At 33.7% G+C, this 18,735-nt stretch overlaps 1 protein-coding gene across 1 annotated transcript; it reads right to left on the reverse strand.

The window, feature by feature from the left end:
- Positions 1-72: 72 nt before the first annotated feature.
- LOC110106039 (mannose-P-dolichol utilization defect 1 protein homolog 2) lies at positions 73-12,182 on the reverse strand. Its single transcript, XM_020835762.2, has 8 exons — positions 11,900-12,182; positions 6,131-6,284; positions 5,921-5,993; positions 5,710-5,776; positions 5,006-5,065; positions 3,912-3,972; positions 1,745-1,786; positions 73-393 (listed from the first exon to the last, which is right to left on the reverse strand). Exons 1-8 carry the CDS (start codon positions 12,056-12,058, stop codon positions 290-292), a joined length of 720 nt encoding a protein of 239 aa, XP_020691421.1. The 5' UTR covers positions 12,059-12,182; the 3' UTR covers positions 73-289.
- Between the last annotated feature and the right edge of the window lie 6,553 nt (positions 12,183-18,735).

Genomic DNA, 18,735 nt, shown 5'->3' on the forward strand with positions numbered 1-18,735 from the left:
ATCTAAAACAAGCACTGAATGCAAGAAGTAAATCTCAATTTCGAAAGAGTGTTGAGTTTAAACAGAGCCAAATGAGCAAAATGTAGACTGATGTGGAGATTTATGAATAATAATAGCGTTGGAACCAGTAAAGTAACAAAAATAAAGACAATACAGATGAGCAACAAGGAAAACATTAAAAAAAAAACATTTAATGAGTATTAGAAGCTAAAACAACACCATTAAGCCTCCTACTAGTCTCGTAGAAGATCGATGATTCAAAGTAAAAAGCTAAAAGCTTACAAATGATTTACTGCACTTTCTTCTCCTTCTTTGCTGGGGGCTTCTGATAAGCAAACATCTGGCTCAAGATGGTGCCATTTGTGAATATTCCAAGGAAAGAACCCAAAAGAACTGATATATAATGGTCAAGGAAGGGGAAATATGCCTAAAGAGCATCTCAGTTTAATATTATGTTTGGGTTGATGATATATATATATATAGTAAATTTTAAATGATTTTCTCAAGCTATCTTCATTTGATGCATTTTTTTCTGAGCAATTAGATCAATAAATCATTTTGACGAGTTGAACATGTAGGGATTGCACACTTTAATGACAAGCAAGTATTTCAATCACTCGAAGTTTGAAAAAATGGTTAACCAAAATGATACAATTTTGTCATCTTAGATGAAAATTTATGAAATGATTGCTTGATCATGGCAAAACTATCAGATCCGCACATAAAAAGGGTATAGCATGAAAGAAAATTATAATCAAGATTAAAGAGAATTACCTTTGAAAATTACAGAAAGGCTACAAAAAGGTGATCATTATGGAGTAGGTCAAAACAAATTTGCCATGTAATAGCATTATAGGCACAGTATTTAAAATAAACAATGAAGATGGAAAGAGGGGTTAAAAATTTCTATAATGAATTCCCAAATAACTAAATTCATAGAATGGATTAAAAACCTTTTTTCTCTTAGAATAACTAGTGTTGAAAAACCAGGAAATTTTAATTTTGAGGGGAAATGAGTGAGGCTACATTGATGGCTACAAGAAGTTTCCTATTGGCATCTCTAGTTTATATTCAAGGAAAATGACAGAGAAAAAGGACAACATAATCAGGTAAGCAGTATTCCCAGTTAAAATATGCAACAAAATATACAACTATCTAATATTCCTGTGTCTACTAATTACTCATATCTGTTCCGCATATACCAGGAAGTGATTTTGATGCAGCGCATCTTATAGTTAAAATACTCCTTAGGTATAACTGTTTTAATTTGTTAGCTGCTTCTAGAACCTTCTAGGTTTATCTACTTGATTAGTATAAATTGAATGGTTGTAAGAACAAATATATGAATGAAATTTTTGGAATTGAAACAGTATTTCCACTCTTTTTAGGTGTTAGAGCTGTTTAGCTATTAGAGTTATCTTCTTCGGGTTTTCTCCCCACATAATATTTTTCTAACAAACAGATGAAATTCAGAAAAGTTTCCGAGCGTGCAACTAATTAGGTACATGTATGTCAAAGAATACAAATGGAAAGATGTCAAGCAATTAGTGCTGAAGAAAGCAAATGAGTCTACTGAATAAAGCAGAAAGCAAAACAATAAAAAGGAATAATAGTTAAACAATGCAGACATGACCAAACAAGAAAATAATGTGAAAAAAATAAAACTCATTGTAAAAGAATAGCATGAATACGGAAGTTAAGCACATGATGGGCTGAAAAAGAGTAGTTATCAGACCAAGGATACCGCTTGTTGGTGCTTTCTCCTGTATGCTCGTAAAAACTCTGGCTGCAAAAAAGTTTTGTAATTGCAATCAGTAATAAGGAAATAGTCTGAGACTAATAACTATATGCAAAAAACTGAATCAATCACCTATACTTCATTATAAAAGTGAACCAAAGATATCCAGTAACTTTATTAGTCTTTGAAAAATTTTTGGTTACCAATTCCCAAAAAGATTTATGAAAACCAAAAGAGATGTCTTTAGGGGTGTCAATTTTTGACACGACCCGAAACACGATTTGAATCCGACCTAAAAAAATTCGGGTTAGGGTCAATCTGGACCCGAAACGGGTCGGGTTCAGGTTCAACAAATCAACCCGTTTTAAAAATCGGGTCGGTTTCGGGTTGACCCAGGAACCCGAAATTGACTCGAAAATTATCCGAAATTGACACGAAAACTCTTATTTGATCCGAAAACCCGAGATCGATCCGTTTTTTACCCGATTTTGACCCAAAAATTGAAGATTGACCTGATTTTTGACCCAAAAACTAGCAATTTTAGGTCAACTTTGGATCATTCGTGTCGGGTAGGGTTGACCCGGACCCAAATCGGGTCAGGTTTGGGTCCGGAAACCTGACCGGTTTTTAAAAACGGGTCGGTTCGGGTTGACCCGAATAGTGCCGAGTCAGTTCCGGGCTCGACCCGAACCCGACCCGTTGACCTGAATTGACACCCCTAGATGTCTTACAACAACAACAACAACATCAAGCCTTTATCCCACTATGACGGGTTGGCTACATGAATCATTTTTCTCCAATGTGATATGTTAAAAGTTAAATTATCATTTAAATTTAATAAGGAAGGTCATTTCTAATATTTTCTAACTAAGTCTTTTTAGGTCTACCTCTACCTTTTTTTAATATATGACATATCTCATATATATATTTTCCTAACCAGGACATCAGAAGGCCGCCGTTTATGTGACCAAACCATTTAAAGAGACTCTCTAATCTTATCTTCCAGAGAAGCTACTCCAACCTTTTCACGTATATGCTCATTTCGTATCCTTCTCTAAGAGTAAAGCCACTCGTCCACCTAAGCATCCTCATCTCTGCAACACTTAACTTAATATTATGCTTCTCTTTTAATGACCAACATTCTGCACTATAAAGCATTGCAGGTCTTACCACCTTCTTATCAACCCTAAATTTGATGGGGAATTTTCTATCACACAACAATCCTATTGCATTCCTTCGCTTCAACCATCACTTGAATTCTACTAATAATATCCCCATCCATTTCACCATTACTCTGAACAATAGACCCAATATATCTAAAACAAGTACTCTTATTAAGAACTTGATCCCCCAAAGTCACCATCCCCCCACTAGATCTATTACTACTAAAATTACACCAAAAGAGATGTCTTATCAAAGAAAATATGGAAATATATATAAAAAATAAAGCACTAAAGGATTTTTCCTATTTAATTAATTGTAATAAATTTATTACTAAGACTCTATTCTATTTACCAAAAAATTGGCTCTGGATATCCTTTGGCAATTTGCATAGCCATAATTTACAAGATTGAAATACATCCTCTCCTATTTTAAAACACAACCTTTATTTTGTAAAAAAAATAATAGAATTGATTGTTAAAACACCAAAATTATGTCTAGCGGGATAGAAGAGGAAACCTAACCATCATATGCATAGTGGGTTTGTCATCATAAAAAAAATAGCGAGTCATTACTGAGCATTTTTTTCCCCTTAACAAGCAAGTTAAAATGATTGAGATTGTAATTTTAAGATCTAATGAAGTTACTGAAAAATATTTAAAAATGTCTAAAACTTAAACCCTTGTAATGGATGTGGGAGATCACGTGCAATGCACATGCCCCTTAAATAACTTGCATAATGGCAAAGAATCCAGGAGGAATAAGGATTTTCAATATTACAGAAAAACAACAAAAGACAAAATAAAAAACTGATAATTAATCAGCACAACGGCAATTAAAAAATTATATTAAATTTATGCAATATACAAAAAAAAAAATCAAAATCACAAATTTAAACAATGTTACATTTTGAAGAAGAAAAAAAAAACTTTTACAAAGCTTTGAAAGTTAAAAACATTGAATGAGTCTAAAACTTTGTGAGAATTGACATAAATTTTATAAGTAAACTCACCAATAGATCCACCAAAATTCATAAGACATGTAACAAAGCTCAGCTCTCCAGTGCTTTGGTTCTGCAAAACAAAATAACCAGCATTGTGAGTCATGCCAAGCTATGATGAACTAAGAAAATAAAGTGAATTATAAAAAAGGTAACGGGGGATATCTGCCTAGTATAAATTATTTACGAAACTAAACTATTAACCAAAAAAGAATTTTAAAATTTATTGAGTGGTTGTTTAAAGATAGAAACATTTTAAAAAACAAATATTTTTTTTTTTTCTTTATCTATCATTTGATTGGGAGTAATTAGGAATCGATATTAACTCTCCATGTCAAATGTAGTGATTCATTTTCAAATATAAAGGGAGTTAAAACAAAATCATAATTTTCTAATTTTATCTACAAGAAATCAAATGAGACCTGAAAGAGAAATGAATATTTTTCTTTAAAAAACAAAGTAAAAGCTTAGGGGCCGTTTGAATACACTTTTGCTTTTGCTTTTTGTTATGTTTAGTTTAAATTTTAATATGAATAAAAAACATATTAGATACCCTAAATAAATGCTTTTTATTTCAAATTGCATAAGGCAGTGAGGGTAGGAGGCAATTGTGATCGGCCATCTGGTGGGTGGTGTTCGGAATGATTTTCATTCAAAAAATAAGAATATCTAAAAATTACCTAAAAGATTTTTTTATCATTAAAAAAAATTGCTATGTTTTCAAAAACAAAAAATAGAAGTTAATCCTAGATGTCCTCTTAGTTGTTTTACAATCATTTTAACTGCTTTAAAATGTCATTTGGAAATATTGAAACCCACTGAAAAAATAAATAAATTATTTTTCAAATAGAAATGTGATGTTTACATAAGAAACTGGTATACATGCATAAGGAAATAACAAAGCTACATGCTGGCATAGACACACACAAATATCAATACAAATGAAATAAGCCAAAAGACGGGGCAGATAGACCAGAGGCAAAAACATGCATGTACAATCATGCATTTGTTACCCCGGTTATTAGTACTACTAAAGTTGCATTAGATAATCTGATTTGAAGTGTCAGATAGGTTTCTTAAATGCAATAGCTAAAAAAAAAACTTACTTTATAATTCTTCCATATTTGAGGAATTCTAGCACAAAAAAATATAGCATGCTGAGAAGCCTGCAAAAGAAGTTTTGCCACTTCAAAGCATCAGATAACATGGCAGGAGAAGATAGAAAAGCTAATGCTAATTTAAAATGTAAGACCTATATTTCAACCATAGAGAGGAATTAAGGTGGACTCTTTAGCCAAAAAAAGTTTCAAATGGTAGGAAATATAGTTATGTGTATCATTGTCCACATAAGTTGACGTAATGGCATTCTGAAAGGAGTTAAAAGGGCAAAACCACTCTCAAATGCAACCCTCCATAGGACGTGACATAAAGAACAGAAAGGGCCTGCATAAACAAATTGGATATTTCCGGATACACATGCATTTAGCACCTTAAGTGGCACTGAACAAAAATAAATGAAGAACGAGGATTCATAAATCCAATCACAAATAGTTGGAAGAAGTTGGAAGAAGGCTAATGATGATGATGATATTTTGCAAGCAAAAACTTCTCTTGTTGATAATTCAAGCATTCCAATTCCTCAATAATAACTAAGGCTTCGTTTGAGACAGCTTTCGTATTGCTTTTTAAAACGGCTTTCTAGTATAAAATTTTCTAACTCAAGAAATTTTTGTACTAGAAAGCTGTTTAAGAAAGCAACAAAAAAGTTGTCCCAAACGAAGCCTTAGATGCACAAGAATGAAAGACTTACATATAGAGCTTCAAACAGAACAGGATCTATTTGACCTGCCAATATTGTAGGCGCCACAGCACAATATCTATCCAACCCATCTTTAAGTATGCATTCTGAATTCTAGAAAAAGCAATTAAAACTTGATTTTCCAACAACCAAGTTATTAATTACCAAGCAATTCAAAGAACTAAAAAGAACTAATAAGATATTGAAATATCATAGAGGATACAGCAAGGCCCTTATCCATATTTTAACTCCAATTGGCGATGAATAGTAGTAGAGGATGGCAACTAAAATTATAGCTGCACCAGAAACATAGAGGCTAGTGTCACAGACAATGAGGATACACAAAAAATAATACTCGGGAAAGAAATATTTTAGAAAATAAATACACAATTGGTAGCTTCCCAAATAGGATATTATAAACTGAAAAGTATACCTTGAACTAAAAGAAATGCTAACTCCCCATATGCAGAAAAAGGGAGACCGTTATGAAGACAGTATGAAAGAGCTATCGTGTAGCCCACAACCTCAAGTTCAAAAGCCGCAACACTAAGTCCTCTGATGCTATTGTTCTTCAGTATCTTAATTATCTAAATTACAGTAAGGAAGCATTAAAGAATCATTGCAGTGAAAATTGCTGAAAACTTACAACAAGAGATAAATTAAAAAAGAAATGAAAAAAATTCAAAAAACTAAACTACTCATGTAAATAAACCGTGAGGGTTCAACCAAAAATATTGATTATTTAAACATCAAGAATTAAGCTAGAACAATACAGAAGTAAAATGTGCAATATCTCTCAATCATGCTTGTCAATGGCGTAAAAAAGTTAATGCTATAGCTTATTATGCAATGAGGTGCAATCCATGCATATTAGTGTTTCAAAGAACAAAGCAAGGCTATAATAGAGCATGAAATGTGGCTATATCACCTAGTACAAGGATAAGTAGCTCACACTTTTTTGCTCAGTTCAGAAGATGCGATCAGGATAAGGTTATTTTGAATGAAAAAATGGATGTTATGAAAAAGATCATTTCGATATATGATGATGACAACTTTGAGCATAACTAATTTATTTTTAAATTTAAATATGGGATTTGTAAGCAAACTACTATAAGTTTTAAATATATGTATTCCTTCGAGAATATATATAGTAATCTTTTTTTATGAGCTTTAGTATTTTGCATTGTGTTCTAATAAGCTGATCTACAACTATGACAGCTTCATTTATCAATCTAGCTCTTTTCTTTGTCGTGAAAATTTTTTAATTTGATTTTCTTTCATTCTGGACCAATCTTATTTTCTACTTCTATGGCATTATGTTTATTTAGGATACTTTTACCTTATATTATTGAATCATTAATAAACTATTAATGATCTTTTATGATTTTTGCTATATGACTTAAGGAATCCTTACACCATAGTATGATATTCTACAATGAAAGGTATGGTCGTTCCATTTAATTCTCTTAAAGGTTATATCAATGAACCCAATTCTTGCAATTGCTCAGGATACCCTCTTTTAGCTTCTAGGTCTATTTTTTAGTTCAAGATCCCTTTTAATCAAAGCGTAGAAAGAGATAACTTAAGGAAATCATTCAAATTCAGGCTAAAATATGATGAAGAAGAAACATTCGAACATTTAGTATTCCTGCTCGGACGCTGCTAGGCAATAACCTTAAAGGCTGAATATCATACCCAATCTTTCCTGAATTACCAAAAAATTTACAGGCAGCATCTATTCAAATATTTTATTTTAAATTAAGGTTCAGATTGAGGCATGCCTTGACTAAGAGGGTAAACAAAATCAGGCAGGTTCAATATGTGGAAAAGACCTTCAAATATTGAGTTTAGAATAGGCAATGGACAATTTTCAATACTCTGGATCACAATCAGCCCATTGGACAATGCAAAATCTAAATTCAAGATTTTGCAAAACAAAATGAAAGGTTCACAACCCTTTAAACTAGACTGCCAATTTGACACCAACATTAGTTAAAACCCAATATTTCAAACAAATTTAAAATAATATATGATAGCTAATTTCTTTCTGTTGAGTGAACATGGAAAAAATAGAAAAAAAAAATCAATGACGATTCATTCAATTAATCCTAAAAAATTACAGCAAAATAGCAAAGGGTTCTTTCAGAAGGGCTACTATGGAAGCTCAGGTGGATGAGTGGCTTATATTCTATACTTGTATTAAAATGTTTGATAGAGAAGTATAGACAGAATAAGGAGGATCTACATACGATATTTATTAATTTAGAGAAAGCTTATGATAAAGTTTCAGAGAAGTGCTATGGAGAGTTCTAGAAAAGAAAAGGGTATATAATGCTTATATTCAAGTCATTAAAAATATGTATGAAGGAGTTGTTATTTGTGTTCAAACATAAGATGGTTGATCAAGTATTTTCCTATTTCAGTTGGATTACATCAAGGATCAGCCTTAAGCCCATATCTTTTTGCTTTAATCATGGATGTTCTCACTCGGCATTTGCAAGAGGTTGTACCCTGGTGTATGCTTTCTGATGATGATATTCTTTTTGCTGATAAGACTACAGAGGGTGTTGAAGGTAAACTTGAATTATGGAGGTAAATCTCAGAGTCTAAAGGTTTTCGTTTGAGTGGATCTAAAACTGAATATATAGTGTAATTTTAGTAATAGATCTAGTGAGGGGATTGTGACTTTGGGCGATGAAATCATTAATAAGAGGGCATATTTTAAATATTTTGGGTCTATTGTTCAGAGTGATGGTGAAATATATGGGAATATTATTAGTAGAATTCATGTTGGATGGTTGAAGTGGAGGAATGCATCAGGTTTGTTGTGTGATAGAAAAGTTTCCCTCAAACTTAAGGAAAAATCTTATAAGATGGTGGTGAGACCTGCAATTTATGGTGCAGAATGCTGGTCATTAAAAGAGAAACACAATATTAAGTTACGTGTTGCAGAGTTGAGGATGCTCAAGTGGATGAGTAGCTTTACTCTTAGAGACATGATACGAAATAAGCATATACGTGAAAAGATTGGAGTAGCTTCTTCATAAGATAAGAATAGAGAGAGTCGCTTAGATGGTTTGGTCACATAAAACGACATCCTTCTGATGACCTGGTTAAGAGAATTGATATATTATAATTGGCTTATGTTAAGAAAGGTAGAGATAGACCTAAAAATACTTGGTTAGAAAATATTAGAAATGAAATTTCTTTATTAGATTTAAATGAGAATTTGACTCTTAATATGACACAATGGAGAAAAAGGATTCAGTAGCCGACCCCACGTAGTAGGATAAAGGCTTGTTGTTGTTGTTGTTGTTGTTGTTGCTCTTTTAGAAGGGCTAAATGGTATTCTTATATTGTAATTTGTTAATTTAAAATTAAGATTATCATCATCATTAGCCTTATTTCAACTATTTGAGATTAACATTATGAATCATCATTTTTTTCATTAGCCTTATTCAACTCTTTGAGATCAAGATAATCATCATCATTAGCCTTATATTGTAATTTGTACATTATGAAGATGAAGTTCCTCTTGAACTTCTTTGATGAGAGAGAGAGAGAGAAGAACAAATCAAAACTAATCTTATTGCTTGGCCTCTACTTAGTTCTATTACAGCAGCATCTTGTTAGGCGGGCCCCTCCGGTCCTTACTTACTCTAGGCGGGCCCCACATGGAGTTAATTCAAGGGTTGGAGGGAAAATTTGAATGGAAAGGGGGGAAAATTTGAATAGAAGGGCTGTTTAGGGATTTTGTATGGGGATGAGAGTTAAAGAGGGGAAAGGGGGGAATTAGGTCCTCATCTTGAATTTGAATGAAAAGTTTGAGATCTCATTGTGTGCTTGGGCTCTAGGGTTTGCTAGAGACTTGTGGAGAGTTGTTCTTCCTCTCGAATCGAAGGACGTTGTATCTTTCTTTGTTTTCTTGCATCTACTAGTGGAAACCTTGTTTCTTTTCCTTATATTTCTCTGTTTGAGTGCATTTCCTGCTGCGGAGCTGCTGTAAAACTGCTGGGGTAGCAGTTTTGCTCATTGTTATGGGCTGATTTTGACTAGGGTTGCTTGCGAACTCAAGTATTACCTTAGGGTTACTTGCGAACTCGAGTATTTCCTATCACATCTCTACTTATAGAGGAATGAGACTATGAGGATAACATAAACCTAAGAGATAACCTAACCTAAAACTGAACCAAATCATAGCAGAGAAATATTAAAAATAATAATACAACAACAACATCAAGCCTTGTCTCACTATGTGGGGTTGGCTACATGAATCATATTTCGCCATTGTGTCCGGTTAAAAATCAAATTCTCATTTAAATCTAATAAAGAAAGATCATTTCTAATATTTTCTAACCAAGTCTTTTTAGGTCTACCTCTACCTTTCTTAACATAAGTCAAATCTAATACCTCAACTTTCCTAACCGGGTCATCGGGAGGCCTTCGTTTAATGTGACCAAACCATCTAAGGCGACTCTCTCTAATCTTATCTTCTACTGGAGCTACTCCAACCTTTTCACGTATATGCTCATTTCGTATCCTATCTCTAAGGATCAAGCCACTCATCCACTTAATTGGCTCAAAAATTTATCGGAGGCAAAAATTAAAAATAAATAAATAAATAGCTTACTTTTTTTAAGAGCTGCATATACGCTTTAGATCTTAACTACAAACCCACCAACACATATAGGAAAGGTTCGATCCCATCCTCCCTTCAAATAAAGAATCATAATTTGAATTCGATAAACAACACTAATTTGAATGAAGCGGTACATATACGCCAACTCCACGCTTTAATTACAGCATTATCGGTCCTCTGGAAAAGGATTTGGGAAATGTTTTGGAGAGTACGAGATAACATGGATAGGAAGCCCAAGTGAGCCCATCAAAAATAATAATAATAATAATAATAATAAATATCAAAGTAACTAGAATGAATTGGATCTGTCACTTTAAGTTGACGCACAAGATTTCCACATATTAGGGAAAATATATCAGATCACTAAAAATAAAGTGGATAAGTCTATAATACTTAGGGCTGCAAGCGAACCAAACGTTCGACGAACTACTCGTTGTTTGGTTCGATTAAAGCTCGTTTGTGATCGTTTAATTAACTAACAAACAAACTTGAACAATATTTTAAATACTCGATTCTTAAATAAACAAGCTTGAACACCAATGCGTTCAGCTCGTTTTATGTTTGCGAACAACATCAGTTGATGTTCATGAACAAGCTCGATAAAAAGCTTGATTCGGGTTCGATTAAAATCGCTCGATAAAAACTTAAATAATATGTTATTATAAAATTGATAAATGTACATAATATAAAAACTTTAATTATAACATAATAATATAATTATTTTTTATTAATAACAAGAAACATTTCATATTTGTCCATGTTTGTTAGATTGTTTGTTTATGATGTTCATGAACAAATTTAAGGTTTGCTTGTTCTACAGATTGTTTGCGAAATATGTTCACGAACATAGCTTGTTCAAAGCTCGATAAGCACTAAACAAACGAACATGAACCAAACATGAACACCCTTAAATTAAATGAACCAAACATGAACACAAATAATAAAGCTCGAATCAAACACGAACCAAACATGAACAAGCTAATGTTAAACAAACACAAACATGAACACTCACATACTTGGCTCGGCTTGGTTCGTTTGCAGCCCTAATAATACTTGTCACAAAATTTCCCTATATTGTGTCTAATCTTCAAAGTTCATAATCCTCCTTCAAAAGCGTAAATGACCAGATGATGGTTCGAAGAACTCATGCAGAATACCTGTCACTCTTCTATACCTCATCTTTATTTTCATAGAATGTAAACATAGAGCCTAAGAATTCTAGAAACGGAAGTTTATATTGTTTTCTCCTACCTTCTCATTATGAACAAATACCACTAAGCATCCACCTAGGGAATCACTTCTCAATCGCTCATCTCTGAATATCCCATTACGCTCATTACACTCTAACCACCGAAATTACATTAGGGGAAACTGCAGTCCGCAAAAGCAAACCAACATGCATAGTGAAAAGCTTTATCTCTCCTAGAAGCACCTATAAACCCCAAAAGTACTTCTGCCCGCTAAAGCTATAAATAAAACAGAAGATTTCTTCCAAATCAAGCAAACCAGAATAGGAAAAGCTGATAACATAAAAGGAAGATCGAGCGGGTGCAGAGGGAGTACCTGAGGGACCTTGACGGTGGTGGAGGCTGCAATGATGCAGTAGCCGATGACCTTCGACAGGAGCGGAAGAAGGCAATCCTTCTCCGGGAACTTCCCAGCGCTGAGTGCCCCAAGAACGCAGCCAAAGTTCATCCCCAATATTTCAAGCTCCAATGCCATCTTCGCCGTCACCCGCGCTGGATCGCCGAAAGCTGTCGCCTTTTATCGCCACGCCACGAGATCGTCGTCTCCCTGTATTAAATCCAACCTACGGCTTTCTAATTTTCGTCTGAGCGGCAGGATATCCTTACCTCCTTGGTCGGATTGACACTGTTCCTCGCCGGTCAAAGGCCCAATTATTGGCCTTTTACGGTGGACCAGTGTTGGCCCAGCTTTCAACTACTTTCGGCCCAATTATCAACTTGTCAAGAGTTTAAGAAAATGCTTTATAAAATGAAATAATTGAGACTAGGGGCTGTTTGATTTGAGAGGATTGTGAAGGATTTCAAATACAGGAGGTTTTTAAGATATTATTATTTGGTCTTAAATAAATCAAATGCAATGTAAAATTTTTGTGTATTTGAAATTCTTTATATTTGAGTGATTTTCAAATGCACCAGAACTTCATTGCCCGCCACCATCGTCGGTTGTCGTGCCCATTTCTAACCGCCACCCACAGCATGCCGCCACCACAATCATCCCCCATTGTCAGCCACGGCCGACCGCCACCTACTATCAGTCATAACCAACTGCCACCCGCCACCACCGTCACCCATTGCATGCTATTGTCGGCCATCATTGGTCATGCTTTACACTGCATTTATTTTACTTCAAATAATAATAATAACACACTAAGTGAGCTTCACGCAATAAAATCGTATGAAAGATAAACTTTGTAAGTTTAACGTAAAAAAAAAATTATGAAAAATGGTTTAAAAATAATGTATTACTTGAAAGATCAGAATTAAATGTCATACATAATAGTTGCATATTTATTCATCAATTATGAAACCATTGAAAATCACTTATTTAGAAGTCAATCCATGAGAATGTATATATAAATATACTTATTGCTCATAGGTTTTAAGCATAAAGTAATTGATATATTTTAGCTCCTAATTAACATACTCTATTGATTTTAGAGTTTTCTAAGAGAATTGACAGCTTTGATTGGCCATATGAGAAGAAGTATGAGAGTTATCTCTTGTAGTGAGATTCATGGGATTTTATCTTTCTTTTATGATTTTATATAGCATATAATTCTTGATCACATTGTTTCAATAAAGTATATTTTTGCAATTTCATGATGATAAAATATTACCAAGTTTAGTTTCAATATTGATGATGATAAGGTTTAAAGTAGGGCTAGGAATGAACCAAGTAGAATTGAGTTTCGGCATGTTTGAGCTCAAGCTCATTAGCCAAGGCCCTACCGAGCTCCGGCTCAATAAGATTCATGCTATTTTGATCTCTACTCAACCCAGTTTAGAAAACACATATTTGAATTTAGCTTGTGTTCATGTTGGAGCCCAATTCATTTTAGGCTTGTTGAAACTATTAAAGAGCCGCTCGTTTAACAAAATAAAATATCTTAATCAATCAGCTTATTGAAATCCCACTTTGGGGCCTTAGAGCATCACATTTTAATGGTGTTAAAAGTTAGCTTTTACAACCGCTTGAAAAGTTCTAGAGATAATATGGTGTTGAGTGCTTTGGGGTTTTTGCTTAGAGTAAGGGTGTAAATGAGTCGAGTCACAATAAACTCGACCTCAACTAGCCTCCAAAAAAGTATCTCGAACTCGAGCTCAAGCTCTAATCGAGCCCATAGAATGAGTTCGAGCTTTGATTAATCCATTCTTTCTCAATATCAATAGCTAGACTCAAGATAAATTTATGGCAAGAGCTCACAAGAGAAGCATAGAAGAAAATGATGCTCGGGGCCGGAAATTGCTTTGGAAGGCACATTGAACTTGAAGAAGCAGAAGCGAACGATTAGGGTTGCAAACGAATCGAGCCGAGCTGAGTATGTGAGTGTTCATGTTTGTGTTCATTTAATATCAGCTTGTTCAAGTTTGGTTCATGTTAAGAAGTCTTCTACTGGAAGCACACATTCCCTATTCCTTCTGGCCTGATACTTTGCTAACCACCATTTTTCTTTTAAATCGTCTTCCCATCTCTCCAATTCTTAAGATTTCTCCCTTTCAACGTCTTTATCATAAGCCACCCGATTATTCCTTTTTAAAAGCATTCGGTTGTCAAGCCTTCCCAAGAACAAATTTGATCCCAAATCTTCTCCATGTGTTTTCCTTGGTTATGCCTCAAATGCTAAAGGGTACAAATGCTACAATTTGGAATCACAGAAAATTTTCATTTCTCGTCATGTTAAATTCTTTGAGCATATTTTTCCTTTTCAAAATTTACATAAAAAAATTTCTCCTTCTTCTGCTTCTCCGTTAACTGCTCCCTTGACATTAGTGCCTCTCACTTCCCAACAAATCACAACTTCCTCTACTCCTTCTAATTCTACTACTGATAATCTGAATCCGCAATTCTCTACCCAAAACTTACCTTCCAATGTCACGGATGCCTCCTCAGCAGATTTCATACCTTCGGATTCTACTACTTCTCCTATTCTTCCTCAGCCGACACATCAGATGCTTACCCGTTTCAAAACAGGAAGCTTAAAACCAAAACAAATTGTTAGCATGTCTCATTCTCTACAACCTCAGGATCCATCTTGCTATACTCATGCGTCCAAACACTTGATTTGGCGCCAAGCCATGTCCAATGAATTTGATGCTCTACAAGCACAAGGTACATGGATTCTTGTACCTCCTTCTCCTACTCAAAATGTGCTCGGCTCGAAGTGGATTTATAAAACAAAATATAATGCCGATGGATCTATTGCAAGACATAAAGCTCGCTTAGTAGCTCAAGGTTTTAAACAAGAATACGGGTTGGATTATTTAGAAACTTTCAGTCCAGATGCCAAATTCCCCACAATCCGAATTTTTCTTACTGTTGCCGTGACTCGTAAATGGAACATCCTACAACTAGACGTTTCTAATGCCTTTCTACATGGTGATCTTACTAATACGGTTTACATGTCTCAACCTATTGGGTTTGTCGATAAGGCATATCCAAACCACGTGTGTCTCTTAAAAAAATCAATCTATGGATTAAAATAATCACCAAGGCAGTGGTTTGCAAAGTTTTCCTCACATCTGCTCAATTTTGGTTTTCAACCAAGCTCAGTTGATCCTTCATTTTTGTTGTACTGCAAAGAAGCCAAATGTTTATTCATCCTCATATATGTGGATGACATATTGTTAACCGGTGATGATGATGAGCTTATTCAGCAGCTTCTAACCAATCTTCAACAGCATTTCAGCATTAAAAACCTTGGCTGCATACATCACTTTCTCGGTATTCAGGTACAACCGGCACAACAGGGCTTATTTTTATCACAGACATCATATGCCGCCACCATTATATCGCGGGCTGGTATGGATAATTGTAAATCGTTATCTACACCAGTAGCTCTTAAATCTATTGTGACGTTGGATGCTGAAGCTTCATTCCACAATCCTGATTTATACAAACATCTTGTTGGCTCCTTGCAATATTTAACTGTCACAAGACCCGATATCTCCTTTACAGTTAATAAACTTTGTCAATTTATGCACAACCCTTCGAATGGTAATTTCTACTTGCTCAAGCGGCTTCTCAGATATCTTAAAGGCACATTAACTTTTGGTCTTCTCATTCAACCTACTGAATTATACCTTTCTGCCTTTTCGGATTCTGATTGGGCTAGAGACCCAATAGAACATAAATCAACTACTGGATATTGTGCATATCTTGGTCACAATCTTATTTCTTGGCAGGTCAAAAAAGCAGAAAATTGTAGCTCGCTCTTCTACTGAGGCCGAGTATAGATCGTTGGCCACGACAGCTGCTGATCTTGTTTGGTTACGACGTCTTCTGGTTGAGTTTGGTATTCTTGTTACAAATGCCACTGAATTATTTTGTGACAATATTTCAGCGATCGCATTAGCTAACAATCTTATTTTTCATGGGGGTACCAAACACATCGAGATAGATTATCATTTCATTCGGGATTGTGTGAAGTCTAAAGATATCTCTATTCATCATATCAGTTCACTTGATTAGTTGGCAGATATATTCACCAAACCTTTAGCTATAAAAAGGTTTCAAGATTTAAGACACAAGCTTACACTCCGGGACTCGAGTATCATCTTGCGGGGGGTATGATAAGCAGAAATGATATGAGCTATCACTTATCCTGTCATAGCCGTTTGTGCAGCCACTACTCTGACTTGTCATGCTTATGCTTGTACCATTTTAATCCTCACCTCTACTTTACAACTGTTTTGATCAAACGGCTTAGGATTAGTTAGTTTGATATATATCTTGTAACAGGGTTCTCGGTACAGGTAGATCAAGGAAATCACTCCCGTTACCTATCTTCTTCCTTCTTGTTTTCTGTCTTTCTTTTTCTTCCAGATCGTAGAGGAAGCTTCGGTTGATTCAACTCAACATGTTCGAACTTTATTGTTTGTGTTCATATTTGGTTCATTTAAATTAATGAGTGTTCATGTTCGGTTCATTTTCAATCCATGTTCGGTTCGTTTAGTGTTTATCGAGCTTTAAACAAACAAGCATGAACGAGCTATAAATGAGCTCTATTTTTAGATGTTCATTAACTTAACAAACAAGCTTTATCAAGCTTCCTAACAAACGATTACATCGAGCATGTTCGTGAACATATTTAACTATTTTTTTTAAACTATCAAACATACACGTTCAGGAACATATCTATGAACAAACACATTTATATTAAAAGCAATTGTCTATGTAAAATGAAAATAGTATTAATCAATATGAATATATTTTTAAATGAAGCTTACTTGTTGCATATTCTATAAACAAATATTAATTAATTTTATCGAGCTTATTCACGGGTTCAAAATCAAACACGAATTGAGCTTTTATCGATATTCTTATCGAGCTTAATGTCGAGCTTGTTCATGAGCTTCATCAAATGATGTTGTTCGCGAAGATAAATGAGTCAAACGCATTAGTGTTCAAGTTTGTTTATTTAAGAATCAAGTATTTAAAATATTGTTCAAGTTTGTTTGTTTAGTTAATTAAACGATCACAAACAAGCTTTAATCGAACCGAACAACGACTAGCTCGTCGAATGCTTGGTTCGCTTGCAGCTCTACGAACGATGAGGCTTAAGTGTTAAAAAAAAAAAAAGAGAGAGTATTAAATTAATGGAAAGAAATAAATGCTAATAGGTGCATTAAATGTATTCATTATCTTGATACACGAAAATAGCATTATGTTGTACAACTATATTGAATGCAGGCACTATTCCATTAAATGTATTCATTTTTTAATAGATGTAAATAGGAAGCTATGTATTTCCTTTTTTTAATGCAAGCCCTTTTGAATACTATTAACTTCTTTGTAATCACACTAATACATCAACAAAAATTCATCTTATGAGGCACAAATTTTAATGCAAATATGAGATTGAAGTTTTGAAAATTAAAATCGGGGTCATTCAAATTCTGATTTCAATAAACTCATAGTCAAATTGAAGATCTCGGAGAGACAAGCTCAACGACACCAAAATCGGTGAAATCCAAGCTCAAATGGGCTCAAATCAAAGAATCAAAGCATTTTTGGAAGCTTCTGAGCATTAATTGGATGACCAATTAATACCCAAATATGATGTGCTTATAGTCAAATCGAGCGGCTGAATGAGATGAATCCAACAAGCCCAAGATCGCTCAATTCTAACTTTTCTAGGGCATCTAAATGCTTGATAAATGTTTCATGATCAAGGGGATAAATATGAGCCATCCGATGAAATACTCCCATCTTGACATTGATCTTCTTCATTTTTACAAGCCATACCACTCAAAAAATACTATAAATAGATCCTCATTCTTCACATAAAGACAAAAAAAAAAAAAAGAAAGGAAAAAAAAAAAAAAAAAAAAAAAAAGAAAGGAAAAGAAGAAGAGGTGAAGTAATATTTTTGTCAAGCCATTTTGAATCAAGCCTTCAGAAGTCCCAATCAAGGTGAAATCCATTCTTCTTGGGAATTATACCTTACATAGGGTTTATAAAAATAAATATATAAAATAAAAACAAGACTTATTTCAATATCTCATAAAAACAATGAGATCAAGGGACAAAACTAACCTTTTTATTTCACTAAGGATAAAATAGAATTAGGACATACATAATTTAACCATAAATAGAATTTTAGATAAATATATTGGTATACAAATAATTAAAATATTTATTTTACTAAAGAAAAAAAAAATTATAGTGGACAATTATCTATACTTGAGCTCTTCCTACATGAGATTAATCGAGAAAAACAACTAAGATTTCATTTGGGATAATTTTATTAATGTCTTTTTATTACTTTTTAAAGCAGCTTTCTAGCACAAAATTTTTAGTTCAAAAAATTATTATACCAGAAAGTTTTTGGCACGACTTTCTTATTGCTTTCTAAATATAAAAATCTAGAAATATAATAATAACAAGTAGATATGCATGGCTGAATATAAAAAAATTATTATAATTACCAACTCAACGTCATTTTTGACTCATCAACTTTGTATTCAAATATAGCAGGCGGCTACTTCACACCGGCATAATAAAAAAAATAAAAAAATAAAAATAAAAAATCCGCCATTGTGATAAGAATTCATAATTCTAACTTCATTTAATATTAATTTCATGGTTTAAAGAAAAAAAATATTATAATCCTAATTCCAAAAGAAAAAAAATACATATATGGACCATTTAAT

Source organism: Dendrobium catenatum, unplaced genomic scaffold (genome assembly GCF_001605985.2).
Source record: "Dendrobium catenatum unplaced genomic scaffold, ASM160598v2 fragScaff_scaffold_1497, whole genome shotgun sequence".
NCBI classification, from domain to species: Eukaryota; Viridiplantae; Streptophyta; class Magnoliopsida; order Asparagales; family Orchidaceae; genus Dendrobium; species Dendrobium catenatum.